This window comes from Thamnophis sirtalis, unplaced genomic scaffold (genome assembly GCF_051295495.1).
Source record: "Thamnophis sirtalis isolate CommonGarterSnake01/CBP01778 unplaced genomic scaffold, rThaSir2_p1.2 scaffold_15, whole genome shotgun sequence".
Lineage (NCBI taxonomy): Eukaryota > Metazoa > Chordata > Lepidosauria > Squamata > Natricidae > Thamnophis > Thamnophis sirtalis.
The window spans coordinates 27205722-27222388 of record NW_028261395.1 but is presented as its reverse complement, the minus strand read 5'-3'; the positions used below and the strand labels follow the sequence as shown (position 1 = coordinate 27222388).

General features: G+C 40.2%; 1 protein-coding gene across 2 annotated transcripts in view; it reads right to left on the bottom strand.

The window, feature by feature from the left end:
- The window catches only part of CTNNA3 (catenin alpha 3), an 869421-nt gene that overhangs the window by 37203 nt on the left and 815551 nt on the right, over positions 1-16667 (bottom strand). For both annotated transcript variants that reach the window (XM_087702521.1, XM_087702520.1), the window contains one exon: positions 2600-2705. In XM_087702521.1, coding sequence (XP_087558647.1) covers positions 2600-2705 — 106 coding nt within the window. The remainder of the gene's footprint in view (positions 1-2599; positions 2706-16667) is intronic.

The window sequence follows — 16667 nt, the reverse complement described above, 5'->3', positions numbered from 1 at the left end:
TCTGCAATCCTCATGATGAAGCATGGAGAACTCTAAACAATGCAACAAGTCAATACAGAGCCACACATTCAACTACCATGAATCCAAGTCAAGTCAGATTTCTTTAAACAGTAATGTTGTCCCTGTATATTTTAAAAATATATCCTGTTAAAGGAAATGTCTTATAGGATAGAGCTAATGTTCAATCACAACGTATCCCACAAGGCAGCAATCCATATTGCCTAATTCAATGGTTTCACAATTTTACATTCCGATGGCATGAAACCCAAATAAAAGTTATTCACTTGAAACTGTTCTACTTTATGAACTGGAAAAGGTCAAAGATATGCAACACTGAATCTTCATTACAGACTGATTGCTTATTTCAGGCACACTTTCACATTAGAGGCTACACCAGAGTGGGGAAAAAATGTATTTTTTAAAAAACTTGTTTTATGATGGAGGTGTTGACTGGAAGGTGGTCTCAGGCTAACAGAGCTGTGCTTTGAAAGGTACTGTGAATGATGAACTGTGTTCCACTGAAATGACATTATTAGCTTTGGCAAGAAGCTAATTCAGCTATCTCCCAGTTTTGCCAACCATAAAGAAAATCTTTGAAAAAATATGTGTTTAAACTGCAGAATAATAAAGCACCTAGCCCACAGTTCACTGGCAGGCATGCTCGTTGTTATGGAAGGTGTGCATATAGCAGGGAGAGATAATCGGGAACAATGCCAAGCAGTTATTTCAGCAGAGGTTTCTGTACTCTTGGCTGCTGATTTGGCGCTTTCAGTTTTCTGCCAGGCTACCACGTTCCACACGAGCAGCTGGATCAGGGTTGCAAAGATATACATGAAGGAGACTCTAGGCCATTATTACAATGTGCATCTATAACTTATTTTACTCACACACTTTACAAAGCACAAGAAACCATTAAAGTCCAGACAAGTGAATTAAATGTACCCCATGAGTTAATTTGTCTTTAGTAAGAATATCTCAAAATGATATTTATTTAGTTAGTTATTTAACAATACCTATATCCCAATGGTGCTGGAGAAGACTCCTGCAAGTCCCTTGGACTGCAAGGCGATCAAACCTGTCAGTCCCAGAGGAGATTAACCCTGACTGCTCTTTAGAAGGGCAGATCCTGAAGAGGAAGCTCAAATACTTTGGCCACCTAATGAGAAGGGAAGGACTCACTGGAGAAGAGCCTAATGCTGGGGACGATTGAGGGCAAAAGAAAAAGAAGGGGACGACAGAGAATGAGGTGGCTGGATGGAGTCACTGAAGCAGTCAGAGTGAGCTTAAATAGACTCCAGAGGACGATAAGGACAGGAAGGCCTGGAGGAATGTTGTCCATGGGGTCGCGATGGGCTGGACACAACTTCACAACTAACAACAACAACATCACCCTATCCACTCCAGGGATGGGATTTACTCAAGTCCAAAAATATGCACTAAAATGTACTGTATATGGATAACCAAAGTCAACAACAACCAAAGAAATCCAAAAGCATCAAAGACACAATTCAGTTAACAGAAAGGCTAAATCTCCGAAGGAACAATGCTTCAACTTGTCAGAAAACATATACAATACGAACTATCAATACTGCTAACCTTTCTTCTGCTTTGCTTTTTATCCCTTATCACACTCTTTATGTTTTGTCCGCCCAAACAGGTAGACTAGATTAAGAAACAGACTGTGCAGACCGAAAGCTACTTTTGTTAGAATGGTTATAGTAACCTAATCTTGCAAGTATGAATGAGCTTCCTTGCTCTGCTGTTTATCTTCATGTGAATTCGGAAAAGGGGAGCCGAGACATTTTCCTAAGGCATTCTCTTGGCCTGGATTCAATATTCATTTATCTGATTGTTGCTTTGGTAATGCACATTTTCACATTTCAGGGTCAAAAACAATCTTGGAGTCACAAGGCAGAAAAGTAAAATAGACAGCAAAACTCTTGTTTCTACTTTATAAACCTGTGATGGTGAACCTATGACACGCATGCCACAGGTGGCACGCAATGCCCTCTCTGTGGGCACGTGAGCCGTCACCCCAGTTCAGCTCTGCCGTGCATGTGTGAGCACCTCCTGCCGGCCAACTGGTCATCGGGTCTCTGCCAAGCATGCATGAGGGCGGGGGCGGGGTGTGTTCAGGGGGGCAGTGCGTGCATTCATGGGGGGCTGGGGCGCATGCAAGGGTCTGTGTACGCATGTGCAGGGATTTGTGCTTAGCAAAGCCTGATTATAAAAGGGCATTTAATTCTTGCTATACTACACAAAAATATAGCATTTTTATTTTTTTTTTAAATTCTTTAATAAACCCTCTTGCTTGAAAAAATAAGATAGCATTCCCATGAAACAAGAGGTTTTATTATGAAGCCAATTATGGGGTTTAAAATTCAAGTTACCAAGATAATTTTAGAATGGTGGCAAATAATTAACTGGTGCATGTGGGCTCTGGTTTAATAATTCATTCTGCAACAGCTGTAGTAAACTCTTAGCAATCTGCTTGCCAAAGAAAATAGGCACCTGACAAAGAATGTAAAAAATACAATAGTATTTGGAGCATGGGGTCAGTTGTAACACAACACATGTTATGCTCTCCCTGTTATCTTACCTGATTAGAAATGAGTCTTGCAAGAACATCCATCCTAGATCCTGACTCTGAGATCATTTTAGCTGCATTAATCACATCTGATGTATTCTTCAGTGGTCCTCTGCCCCTTTAATTAAAACAAAAGATATATAATGAATATTAAACATCTGGTATAGTCTTAGAATAAATATGAGAATACAATTTCTTTTAGTCCTCCTCTAAGAATGTCTCTATTGCACTTGAAAACAAGAGATGGGTCTGCAACCAGATGATCACATTTTATCTATTGCATGTGTGATGGCTCTGATTCTCAAGGTGACCTACAATCCACTATAAAAATATGTTAAATTAACTTCTAAAAGGTAAATTAGCAACACCACCAAATAATTGTGCACGTTGTCTGGATGAACAGGAAATGAAAAGAATTATTATAGCTTCACACCAGCGGTGGGCTTCACATTTTGTTACCACTGGTTCACCACGCGTACACACGCCCGCTTTGCGTACATGGCTGTGAGCACACCCTCCACGTATGCGCCTGGGCTTCTGCAAATGAGCTTTGCTCATGTGCCCTCCGTGCATGTGCCCGGATTCAAAAATGTGCCTAAATAAGATGGCATAGAGCTGGGGCGGGCCCACCTGCGATTTCAGCTACTAGTTCGGGCAAACTGGTGCAAACTGGCTGAATACCACTTCTGCTACACACACATATAATGAAAACAAATAATCAAGATAGCTACACAATCTTCTTGGAGCAATGCCAATTGAAAGAAATGGCAATCTTTCAACAAAATTTGCTGAGCTGCTAGAAATGAGACAAGCAAACTCCTCATCCAATCTTGCATGACTCTTAAGAGCAAAAGAGGCGTCATAAATTCCACACACCTCACCATTTAAACACACCTTACTTTTGAAAAGGACATTGAAAGAACATGTGAATATTTCTATTTTCTTTAAGGAGCAAAGCCAAATACATTCTTGAATGGGAATTTCAAATATTGATTTTGAAAAGAAGGCAAAACATTAAATCTTCTTGGGATGTCAAAGGATGTTGGCTTAGTAGCTTGCAAGAGAGAATGGGCTTCCAAACAGATACCCGACATACCAAATAAGATGATTTTTTTTGAGAGTTTTTTTTACAAGTCCTGCTCAATATCTGCACTGAGGATTATTGTGCAAATGTTAAAATCACGCTGTCTTACAATTTAAAATGGATGTTTTATAAAATGATGTACCATTGATGTATGGCACTACAGAAATTATCTAAAAAGACTTTCAAAACTGTTGGAAATGTGAAATAGAGATATACTGTATGGTGAAGCAGATAATTTTAAATATTAATCAGATGCAACTGGACTTTTGTTGTATGCATCAAGCATGCAATGTGGGAAATAGGTTAGGACCTATGGACAGATAACTAGAAAAGGCTGCTGGATTATTGGCTTTATATAGGGCAACTGCAAGCAAGGCAGGGAGATGGGAGAATACAGAAATACCTATCATGGAGGAATGGATTTGAAGATGGCAGTCTTTTTTTGAGTATTTTGAGTATTTTATTAGGATTTATAGGCCACCCTTTTCCCTGAGGGGACTCAGGGCAGCTTACAATCATTAGGGGGGGGGGGTCCTTGGAGAAATGGCTAAACTGATTGATTTGATGAAGGAGGAAACAACAAATACTTTTAAAACAGAGTGGAAACCCTTATGGAGTTTCTGCTGGAAATGGATAAACATGAACTGATGATTTCAGGGTTTATTAGTTACAAATGTTTATCAGTAGAAGGGAACTAAATGCCCCATTTCCCCAAAAAATAAGCTCTCCCTAGATAATAAGCCCTCCCTGAAAATATTTAAACGCATGAAAGCTTGTCCCCGCCATTTCCTCTGGTTGCTTGCTGTGCAAACAACACGAGGTGAGGAGGTGAGGCTGGAGGGGGGGGAAAGGGAGGAGGGAACATGCTCCATGCACCCCACACGCCCTTACCTAACAGTTGCTCCCCCAACCCTAGCCACTGCACCCCTTCTGCCATGCTAATGGCTGCCGGAAAAACAGCAGCAGGTCCAGTGATGCGCAACACAACAGCAGCCATGAGGTGATTACGTTCACTGCCTCCTGCACCTCAAAAATAATAAGACCTCCCTGAAAATAAGGCCAAGTGCTTATATCGGGGGTCAAAAGAAGGTAAGACCTTATTTTCCCCAAAATAAGGGGACCTGTCTTATTTTGGGGGAAACACGACATTTCTAATTTGGGAGGGAGGAAATGATAATTTCTGTCTTTGCACTGCTGCAAAGAAGATAAGAAGTCACTTCTTCAAACATTAATTTTTGTTTCTCTTTTTGATATTTTTCATTTTTTCTTTTGTTTTTTCATATTTCTTTATTTTTTTCTACTTTTACTTTGAAAATAGAAAGCTATGTAAATATATCTTAAAATTATACTGAAGGCACAGAGTCTTAAATACTGGGAAATTCCTTTACGGCCAAGGGAAAAGAAGAAAGAACAGTGGTTTCTAAAAGCTACTCTGATTTGCCTATTAGGATCATTTGTCTCCATCCTCTGTGCTAGGGTTACCATTGATCCTTGCTTATGTCCAGAACTGATTAATTCTAAATTGGAAAAAAAATGTCAGGGGTTGTCCCCTCACATGCTTTTTTCCCCCCAAAATATTTGTTAGTAAATGCCTGGTTCCCAAAGCACATTGAATTAAGGTTTGGTTTTAGCCATTCTTGCGGTGAGAAAAATAACCAAATTGGAAGAGATCTGGTAGGTCTTCTAGTCCATCCCCATTCTCAGTTAGGGGATCCTTACAAGTGACTGTCCAGTCTCTTCTTAAAAACCTCCTGTGATGAAGCACCCACAACTTTTAAGAGGCACGTTGTTCCACTGGTTAATTGTTCTCCCATAGACCGATTAGATCTCACAGGTTAGGTCTCCTCCGGATTCCATCCGCCAGCCAATGTCGGCTGGCGACCCCCCGGGGGAGAGCCTTCTCTGTTGCAGCTCCAGCCCTCTGGAATGATCTCCCCGTCGAGATCCGGACCCTTACTACCCTCCCGGCCTTCCGCAAAGCCACCAAGTCCTGGCTGCTCCAGCAGGCCGGGGGGCTTGTGAAACATCCAGCCCCACAGAAATTGTGAATGTTGCGGTTTTTGTTTTAAAGTGTTGTCTTTGTCCAGTTTTCCCCTTCCCTTGTCTATTGTGAGCCGCCCGGAGTCCTTCGGGAGTGGGCGGCATACAAGACAAATAAATACAATAAATACAATAATACAATTCTCACTGTTAGGAAATTTCTCCTTAGCTCTGGATCTCGCCTGGATAAGCTTCCACCTATTGCTTCTTGCCCTGCCCTCAGGTGCTTTGGAGAATAGGTTGAACTCCCCCCCCCCTCTTCTTTGTGGCAGCAAATATTGGAATATTGCCATCATGTCACACCTAGTCCTTATTTTCACTAGACTAAACTAGACTTCACCAGACTTCTCTAGACGCAGTGGCTCACTGGCTAAGACGCTGAGCTTGTCGATCAGAAGGTTGGCAGTTTGAATCCTTAGTGCTGCATAGTGGAGTGAGCGCCCATTACTTGTCCCAGCTTCTGCCAACCTAGCACTTCGAAAGCACATAAAAATTCAAGTAGAAAAATAGGAAACAACTTTGGTGGGAAAATAACAGTGTTCCGTGCACCTTCGGTGTTTAGCCATGCCGGCCACATGACCACGGAGACATCTTCGGACAGTGCTGGCTCTTCGGCTTAAAAACGGAGATGAGCACCGCCCCCTAGAGCCAGAAGCGAGTAGCACCCATGTGTAGGGGGAACCTTTACCTTATCATTCCTTCAGAGGAAAGAATTAAATTTTTCTTTCTCTGCTATATTTAAAAGCAAACATTAGAGCTTGAATTTCCAGCAGCTAATTTTTGCAATTACTTTGCTGAAAATAATCCTGTAAAATAAGTTTGGTTAGATCATTTCATTCTCAAACAAGCCTGCTTTTAAATTAGATAATTTACATGTCTCAAATTCAGTCCTTACAATGGGGAATAATCAGTGGTGGGTTCCGGATTCTGTTCCAACCGGCATCACCCACATACACGAGCATGGTGCACATGCACACACGCATAGTGTGCACATGCGTTGTAGCTGCAAACGCTTCCGCAAGCCTCTGCGACTATCTTTAACATAAATGTTTTGTATATCCAAATGTTTTGCACAGTTTTTGATACAAATATGATGTGGATTTAATTTTAGATGTTAATTCCATCAGAATGAAAGCACCTCTAGTTTCTTAGAAGAAACCAAAGCTGTTGGTTCATACTGAAGTTTGAGACGTGCTTGAGTTGATTGTATTGTCACTGTGGAGAATTAGGTTGGCAATATTCTGAAGTCTAGGGGGAAAAAAACCTTACAGCAATCATTGCAAAGTAATTGATTTTAAATTAATTCCAGATTCCACCCCGTTTTCAATAGAACATTTTTTGCTCTATTTTTAAACTAGAGTTCTTCCATAGTTAAATATTTTTGGGGTAGTTGATATCTACAAGTCAGATAGATGGGCAATAATCTTTTTGCAACAGTGCTATGATTCAATTTTTTTTTACTACCGGTTCTGTGGGCATGGCTTGGTTGGCATGGCAGGGGAAGGATTCTATAAAATCTTCATTCCCTCCCTGCTGCAGGGGAAGGAAACTGCAAAATCCCCATTCCCTCCCCACTCCAGGGGAAGGATACTGTAAAATCTCCATTCCCTCCCCACTCCAGGGGAAGGATACTATAAATGTTCATTCCCTCCTTGCTCCTGGGGAAGGATACTGTAAAATCTCCATTCCTTCTCCGCTCCAGGGGAAGGAAACTGCAAAATCCCCATTCCCCTCCAGGGGAAGGATACTTTAAAATCCCCATTCCCTCCCCTCCAGGGAAGAATACTGTAAAATCTCCATTCCCTCCCCACTCCAGGGGAAGGGTACTGCAAAATGCCCATTCCCTCCCAATCAACTGGGACTCCGGAAGCAGAGAATAGAATGGGGGGGGGGAGTCAGAAGTGATATTTGCCAGTTCTCCAAACTACTCAAAATTTCCGTTACCGGTTCTCCAGAACTGGTCAGAACCTGCTGAATACCAACTCTGATTTGCAAGCCTGAGACCTCTTCCGTGTAAGCCCTATTTCTCCAACACATGAGATTCCGGTACAGTCTTGTAATATGACCCATCAGAAATGCCACAATCCTATTTCATACGTAATATATCATGAGTCAGGAAAGAAAAGGTCTTTCAAAAAAAATGTTTGACATCACATCTTCTGCATTTCTGAAAGCAATTAGCACCCACACAGTTGCTTTGGTAGTTCCACATTGCTTCTCAGATGCTTGTGGAAGCAGCTTCATCAAAGGATAACAGAAGAAGAAAATTATGCTTTGCCACCCACTCACCCAAGTTTTTAACTGGGAAATCACAAAAGAGAAAGAATATTAGTTTCCTTCAAATGTTGGATATGGGTATAAAGTACTTGGCTTTCTGGAAGTGGATTCTTACTGAAAAACATAGCTTTGGAGGAATTTAGCGTTCTATCTAAAGTAAGGTTCAGCCTTTGAAAGGAATGGCTTGGTGCTGAGATTTCAATTCAGTAAAGGTAACCAAGCTGGCAAGAATGGACAACACTCCAGAAGATAGGCTTAAGATACAGAAGAATCTTGACAGACTTGAACAATGGGTGCTATCTAACAAAATGAAATTCAATGGTGAAAAAGTAAGGTTCTACATTTAGGTAAGAAAAACAAAATGCACAGGTACAGTATACATGGTACCTTGATCAATAGCAGCAACTGTGAGAGGAATCTTGGAATCCTAGTGGACAATCATTTAAATATGAGCAAGCAGTCTGCAGAAGCTGCCAAAAAGCCAACAGAGTTCTAGGCTGCATAAACAGAGGGTTAGAATCAAGATCATGTGAAGTGTTAATGCCACTTTATAACGGTAAGGCCACACTTGGAATACTGCATCCAGTTTTGTCTCCACAATGTAAAAAAGATGTGGAGACTCTAGAAAAAGTGCAGAGAAGAGCAACAAAGATGATTAGGGGACTGGAGGCTAAACATATGAAGAACAGTTGCAGAAACTTGGTATGTCTAGTTTGATGAAAAGAAGGAGTGACATGATAACAGTGTTTCAATATCTCAGGGGCTGTCACAAAGAAGAGGGAGTCAAGCTATTCTCCAAAGCACCTGGGGGTAGAACAAAAAGCAATGGGTGGAAACTAATGAAGGAGAGAAGCAACTTAGAGCTAAGGGGAAATTTCCTGACAGTTAGAACAATTAATCAGTGGAACCACTTGCCTCCAGAAGTTGTGAATGCTCCAACATTGAAAGTTTTTAAGAAAATGTTGGATAATCATTTGTCTGAAGTGGTGTAGGGTTTCCTGCCTAAGCAACGGGTTAGACTAGAAGACCTCAAAGTTCCCTTCCAACTCTGTTATTCTATTCTATTCTATTCTATTCTATTCTATTCTATTCTACTCTATCCTTCTATTCCTATTCACATCCTCTATTCTATTCTATTCTTATTCCCATCTTCTATTCTATTCTTCTTATCCTCTATTCTATTCTATTCTATTCTATTCTTCCCATCCTCCTATTCTATTCTATTCTATTCTATTCTATTCTATTCTATTCTATTCTTTCTATTCCTATTCACATCCTCTATGCTATTCCATTCCATTCTATCCACTTAAAATGAGCCAGTTTGGTATAGTGGTTAAAGCAACTGGCTGGAAACCAGGAGAGCATGAATTCTAATTCTGATTTAGGCATGAAACCCTTTGGGTGACCTTGGGCCGGGGTCCCTAGGAAAAAAGAGGAAATGGCAAACCACATCTGAAAATTTTTGAGAAGAAAACTGCAGTAAATTGTCCAGGGGAATTCTGGGTCTTAAAGCTGCCAAAATTGGACACCCCTTTCCTTGAGATACTTCAGTGTTTAGTTTCTCCACTCACTCAAGACTAATTTTCTGAATAAAAAAGAATGAAGAATTACACTGATGGAGGAAACAATGAAAAGATCAGTTTGAGTGGAGAAGGGCAGCCCCGGGAGCCTTCTGTCCTTCAGGCCATTTGGAGTTCCTCTAACAGCTCCAGTGGCAGAAGATGGAAAATAAGAGTCGAGGGAAAGCACATGCAGCAGAAACTCCATGTCAGACATAATATCTTCTTCTCTTTTTGCCAAATGTCAAGAGAGAAAAAAAAAATCTATTTCCAGCTTTGTCACTTGTGACTTTGAACGATTACTCTTCAGCTTTTCATTACAATTTTAATGTCTGTTTCATTCTAGCCTCATCTTGCTTTTATTTATTTATATATTTCTTCTTTTAAACATCACCGATCGCACATCACAACAGTCCATCTTGCTGGGTACTGAGATCTGCACAGATTGTCCCCACCTCCCCTACACCATTTGGAAGATTTGCTTGATCAGCTATTTTGGCAAGAGCATTTGACTGCAAATTATCCATCCTGAACAGCATTCCTGGCAGGAAGAAAGATAAAGCTTCTTTTCTCCAGCCCGGTGATAATGGTGAGTATATGTGTAGGAATCAATGTCTGCATGCAGAGTTCTTAAGTCGCAACAAGATTGACCACTTTCACAAGTAAATAAATAATTTCTGTTAAGAACTAGCGGATACCTTTGAATTTATTACAGTGATATATATCTGTCCAAAACTTTTCTTCCTACTGCCTTAGGGGCATTGTACTGATTTTGAATAACTTAAACAAAAGAAGGAGAGTGCATTTCCTGCTAAATAGCATATTGACTGGGAGTATGGTGGGAACGTATTATATATAGATTTTCATTCTATCGCCTGTTTCTTTTTAAATGTCATTTAAGCTGTCATATCGTGAAAGCAACTTCTAAATTAAAAATCTTATTCCGAGAAAAAGATATCACACAAAATATAAGAAAAGATTTTGGAGAAAGCATGATGGCATAAAACAACTGAAAATAATGGTAATCGTTTTCCTTTGAATCTAATTAAGAGAAAGGAAAGAGAAAAAGAAATTATAATATAAAAGCACGATGAAATAGAAGTTTAAATGTTTTTGGGGAAAAGAATTATTTTTCATTTTGATTGCCAATATACTTCACCAGTTGAAATTTCTTAGTCAAAAATATGAAAGCAAGCAAGCAGGTAATATGCAAGTAAGTAAAAAATGCTTGTGTTGTAAAATAACTATGAAAACCTGCAAGAATTATTTGTCCATATATAACCTTAACAATGTCTGCTACTAGTTTCTCTCTTTTGAAGGAAAGAGTGAGGTGACAGCAGTGGTGGGTTTCATATTTTGTTATCACTGGTTCGCCCCGCACGCACCCACTCACTCGGCCTTCCGCACATGTGCCTGGCCTCGAAAACATGCCTAAATAGGATGGCATAGAGCCGGGGCGGGTGGGCAGGCCCACCTGCAATTTCCACTACCACTTTGGGCGAACCAGTCTAAACCGGCTGAATACCATCTTTGGATGGCAGATCTACTTGATGAAAAACATCTTGAAAAAGGATGACAATGGGAAATCACTTCTTTGTGCTTGCCAACAAAACTAGGCAGATGTGTTCATGCAGACAGCAGGAATTGAGCTTTTTAAAAAGACCAGTGCCCTTACTTGGTGCCATGCTGATGAGCTGAGGTGCACCACTGCTAACCCCAGGCTAGAAAGTCATTGCCACTAGCCTGTATAGCAAGGGTGTCCAACCTTGGCAACTTAAGACTTGTAGATTTCTACTCCCAAAATTTTCCAGCCATCTCCCAATTGTGGGAGATGAAGTCTAAGTCTTAAAGTTGCTGAGTTGGTCACCCCTGCTGTACGGACTCATTGCACAATTTAGAATCCTGAACAGTTCCAAATTTGAAGAACATCTTCATGGAGAGAGAAACACTTCACTGTACAGAGTTATCTGCTATTTATGAAGGAGAATGATGGCAGAGGGAATAGTTGTTAACATAAATTTTTGTTCCCCTTTCTTGCAGGTAGAGTTTTCCTAAATTTGAAATGACTAAAGAGGACTAATGAAGCAGACAATATTGAAGATAAAACTATTGGTTAGTACTCTGCTATTACCACTTGCTCTGAGGTATAAGCATACTGTTAGCTAGAAACAAATCAATATATGTTGTTGTTAGTGGCAAAATCGTGTCCGACCCATCGCGACCATACGGACAACATTCCTCCAGGCCTTCCTGTCCTCTACCATCCTCTAGAGTCCATTTAAGCTCAAGCCTACTGCTTCAGTGACTCCATCCAGCCATCTCTTTCTCTGTTGTCCCTTTCTTCTTTTGCCCTCAATATTTCCCAGCATTAGGCTCTTCTCCAGTGAGTCCTTCCTTCTCATTAGGTGCCCAAAGTATTTGAGTTTCCTCTTCGGGATCTGGCCTTCTAAAGAACAGTCAAAGTTGATCTTCTCTAGGACTGACCAGTTTGATTGCCTTGCAGTCCAAGGGATTCTCAGGAGTCTTCTCCAGCACCAGAGTTCAAGGGCCTCAATTCTTTGGCTCTTAGCCTTTCTTATGGTCCAACTTTCACAGCCATACATTGCAACTGAGAAACCCATAGCCTTGACTATATGCCCTTTCGTTGGCAGGGCGATGTCTCTGCTTTTTAGTATGCTAAGCTGAAAGCCGAAATCAATATATAAGCAATGCTTTATTGAAGATTCTATCTGTCAGTTCCAGAGTTTCAGCATTTAGAGAGGAACAAATTGGAAAAATTTTATTTGCAGATGTTAAGAACAATGGAAGCAATTGTGACTGGGTTTCAAAGTTATTTGGGGATGCTAGAAAATGGAAAAGGTGTTGCAGGTTTCATAATAACCTTTATAAACGATAGAGGCTATTGGATTTCATAGAAATGGCCGTAACAGTCACTGGACTATCAACAATACTTAAGATACTAAAATAGTAATTATTTTCTATTCAGCTTGTAGCAAATAACATACAATGTAATTTTAGACCTGTAGAGATAATAGTAGCTGTCTTTTGGCTTTCAATGAAGGAAAGACTTCTGAAGCCAGTAGGAAAAATGATCTAGCCATTTCTGCATCTATGGAGTTTGTACTTATGACACAGTGTGACCTAAAGATAATACTATAGATAATACCAAAAATGATATTAAAAGGGTGATGGGTGAAGGAAAGAGCAAAACCAAAGTTGGATGCTATTGCAAGGCAAAAATAGGATGTACAAAGATTGGATACGGGAAGAATTGGAAGAAGTTAGATAACCAAGGAACCAGCAACACCAAATCTTAAAACTCTGAAGTACAAATATCTTCATATTTTCTGTCTGGAAATCCAGAGTTCTTTTCTGAGTTCTTAAAGTAAAAAAAAAAGGTCCATAATAAAAGTACACCCTGGATGAAAGCTAGATTTATTACGCTTCTTGCTAGCGTTTTCCACTTATGGACAGCTAGGGGAATGGACAAAAAAAAAAAGGTCCAACGCATTGAAAATAGAAAGGGCAGTAAAAACTATTTTTCATAGCTCTGATCCCAATGTTGACCCTTGGAATCAGTTTCAGTTACCTTGGCTGCAAGTTCATTGAAACTAAAACTTGTCTAATCTCCTAAATTCATTCAATGTTGACTTAGATTTGTGTTTTGTCTGAGGTTACATACACAGGTAAATGGTAGATAGCATTATATCCACAGCAAGAGAGAGAGAGAGAGTAAAAAAGAATAAAAACCTGGTGCTATCTGTTGAACTGGAGGAATATATACTGTATAGTATAGATTTCATAGGGACACAGTGGCTCAGTGGCTAAGATGCTGAGCTTGTTGATCAGAAAGGCCAGCAGTTTGGCAGTTCAAATCCCTAGTGCCATGTAACGGAGTGAGCTCCCGTTACTTGTCCCAGCTTTTGCCAACCTAGCAGTTTGAAAGCATGTAAAAATGCAAGTAGAAAAATAGGACCACCTCTGGCGGGAAGGTAACAGTGTTCCATGCGCCTTCGGCATTATGCCGGCCGCATGACCATGGAGACATCTTCGGACAGCGCTGACTCTTTGGCTTTGAAACGGAGAGAAGCACTCTCCTCTAGAGTCAGGAACCACTAGGACTTATGTGCAAGGGGAACCTTTATCTTTATAGACTCCATGGCTAGTCAAAATAGCAGGATGAAAATATTTTGCCACTGACAACCTTCAAAGGCCAGAACAGAATTCATAGGTGAGATCAGCGTTGCTAGAATTTTTCAGCTTAGTAAATTATCTATTTTAAATTCTCTTTCATTAGATTAAATGGGGAAATTAGATACCTACTCCAAGCTTGCATGACCTAGCACCCACTCTTTGTTCTTCTCATTATAAAGGGGAGCAGGAGTGGGTTCCGGCAATCACTACGGCTGGTTTGCTTGTGGGTACACACGTGGGCTTGAGGCACGAAGCATGCGCAGTGCAATAAAAATTGCTCTGCGCATGCGCAGAAGCAAAAAGCAAGATGGCACTGCTGTCTGGAGAACCAGTTCGGGGGTGGGGGTGGGGGTGGCAGGCCTGGGTCACTGCCAGTTCCACGGACCCAGGCTGCCAAACTACTACTGGTTCGGCTGAACCGGGCCTAACCGGTAGGAACCCACCACTGAAGGAGAGGCTTCTTCCATTTGATTCAAAAGTACTCTTAAGGCTCAAATTGTTCCATTTTAGGATTCATACTTATTACCAGAGACATAGCAAGAGATAGAAGAAAATGGCTTATTTGACTTGTAATCCTTTTAGAAGCTAGTAAATTACCTGCAGGGCTCAATATAGACAGAACATAAGATAGAAGTTGAAATTCATTGATCTCATTGCTTTTATGCGGCTAAGCAGTAAAAATATTTTATGACAAAAAATCAGGACAATTACTTCAGCATTCATTAAGGATGACAATTAAAGCTTAGTTTAACCTCACCATTAGTTATCCTCTCCCATGGAATAGAAGTGTACATCAAAGATAAGAGGAAGGAAAACAAGGGCGTGAAAAGGAGGAAGAGCTAGAAAAATGTTCTTTTCCAGCACTTATGTAAAACTAGAAATAATTTGAATATTATTTCAAAATTGAAATAGTATTTGAACACAAATATACATGCTTTTGAAATGTTATATAACTTAATCAACAGTAAACAGCACTAACATTGAGTGTATATAGAGGAAATGTTTTTCAGAGATGGACTGGCAATTTTAGTTAATTTATTTACATAACCATTACCTTTTATTGTCAAGGGAGGCTGTTTAAGCCTTCAAAGAAAGAACATTTTAGTTAGGGTAAGTAGAAACACATAATTTAAAGTTTCTATTAACAGCTAAGAGAGCTCTGATTTTTCCCCCTCAAGCTTACATAAGTGATCAGCATGAAACTGCTGTGACAAGCTAGTAGAAAGGAATATATTAATGAAAAGAGTATCATTATACCTACTTCTTAGCTTGTAAAACAAGAATTAAAGGCCTTAGGAAGGTTGACCATTTCCATTTAGGATTTCATAGCTCATTTTGTTGAACAATTAAGAAAAATCCTGCTGGTGGGATGATTAAAAGAAACCTTAATGCCTCTTCAGCTGAACTGAAACCAGTGGGCCAGGGCAGTTACCATTTCATTAGACAGAGGCAAGCCAGGGATCTCTCTCCTCTCCACATTAATCATCCTTAGAAATATTACATGAAATGAAATAGTATGCAGGCAAACTTTAATTTTATTATTGCACCACAGCTGTCGGGCCTGAGGCTGGATTACAAAAATCTTTATCCATTTTGGATAGGACATTTATCACCTTGCTTGTGAACTGACACTGTAAGGCAGCAGGCAAACAAGATCTAGTATTTGTGTTCTTGTGAGAAACTACCCCAGGACTCTTTTTGATAGTGGCACATGATTTGCCTGATCAGCTGAAAAAAATGGGGACTGGATGAGTGAGGTGAAAACATTTGTAAGGAACCTTGCTCTGAGCTCCAGCTAGCTGTTAACTCTACACTCAGAATTTGCCAGAATTTATTTTGTCCTCCAAGTCATACTCCAAAGACATTTCGGCAGTTTCATATCTTGTCTCTATTTCATTTCATCTTCAGTTTTTCCTAACCATACTTTTATTTTGACTGAAGCTAGGTTTCACTCTTCACAGCCTTGTCAGTTTGTTTATTCAGTATGTATCTTCCTTTCTTGAGCCTTAAATCTTCTCCCTCTGGGAAGACTCCATCAGCTAGGGCTTCTGAAGATTCATCTTCTATGGGGGTTTCTAAAACTGTCATGGAGGTGTTGAGTCTGTACATTCTATTAAGAACAGGGGGAACTGGTTTGGTTCTGCAACCCAACAAGACAGACACAGATTTCAGAGGATAATTAGAACTGCAGACAAAACAATTATTACTAATCTGCCTTCCAATGAGGACCTGTACACTGCACGAAGTCAAAAAAAGGACCGGGAAAATATTTACAGACCCCTCACATCCTGGACATAGATTGTTTCAACTCCTACCCTCAAAACGACACTATAGCGTACTGCACACCAGAACAACTAGACACCAGAACAGTTTTCCCCCGAACACCATCACTCTGCTAAACAAATATTTCCCTCAACACTGTCAAACTATTTACTATGTCTGCATTACTATTACTATTAATCTTCTCGTTCCTATCACCCATCTCTTCCCACTTATGACTGTAACTTTTTTTGCTTGTATCCTTACGATTTATATTGTTTCCTAGTATGATTTGATTGCTTATTTGTACCCCATGACTATCATTAAGTGTTGTACCTTATGATTTGTGATGAATGTATCTTTTCCTTTATGTAAACTGAGAGCATCTGCACCAAAGACAAATTCCTTGTGTGTCCAATCACATTTGGCTAATGAAGAATTCTATTCTATTCTACCCTGTTTCCCTGAAAATAAGAACTCCCCAGATAATAAGCCCAATTGGGCTTTTGAGCGCATGCGCTAAAATACGCCCTCCACCGAAAATAAGCCCTCCTCAAAATATTGCAACACAGCAGCAGCCACGAGGTGACCACGCTCGCCACCCCTGGACCTCAATAATAATAGGACCTCCCCAAAAATATGGCCTAGCGCTTATTTCGGGGGTCAA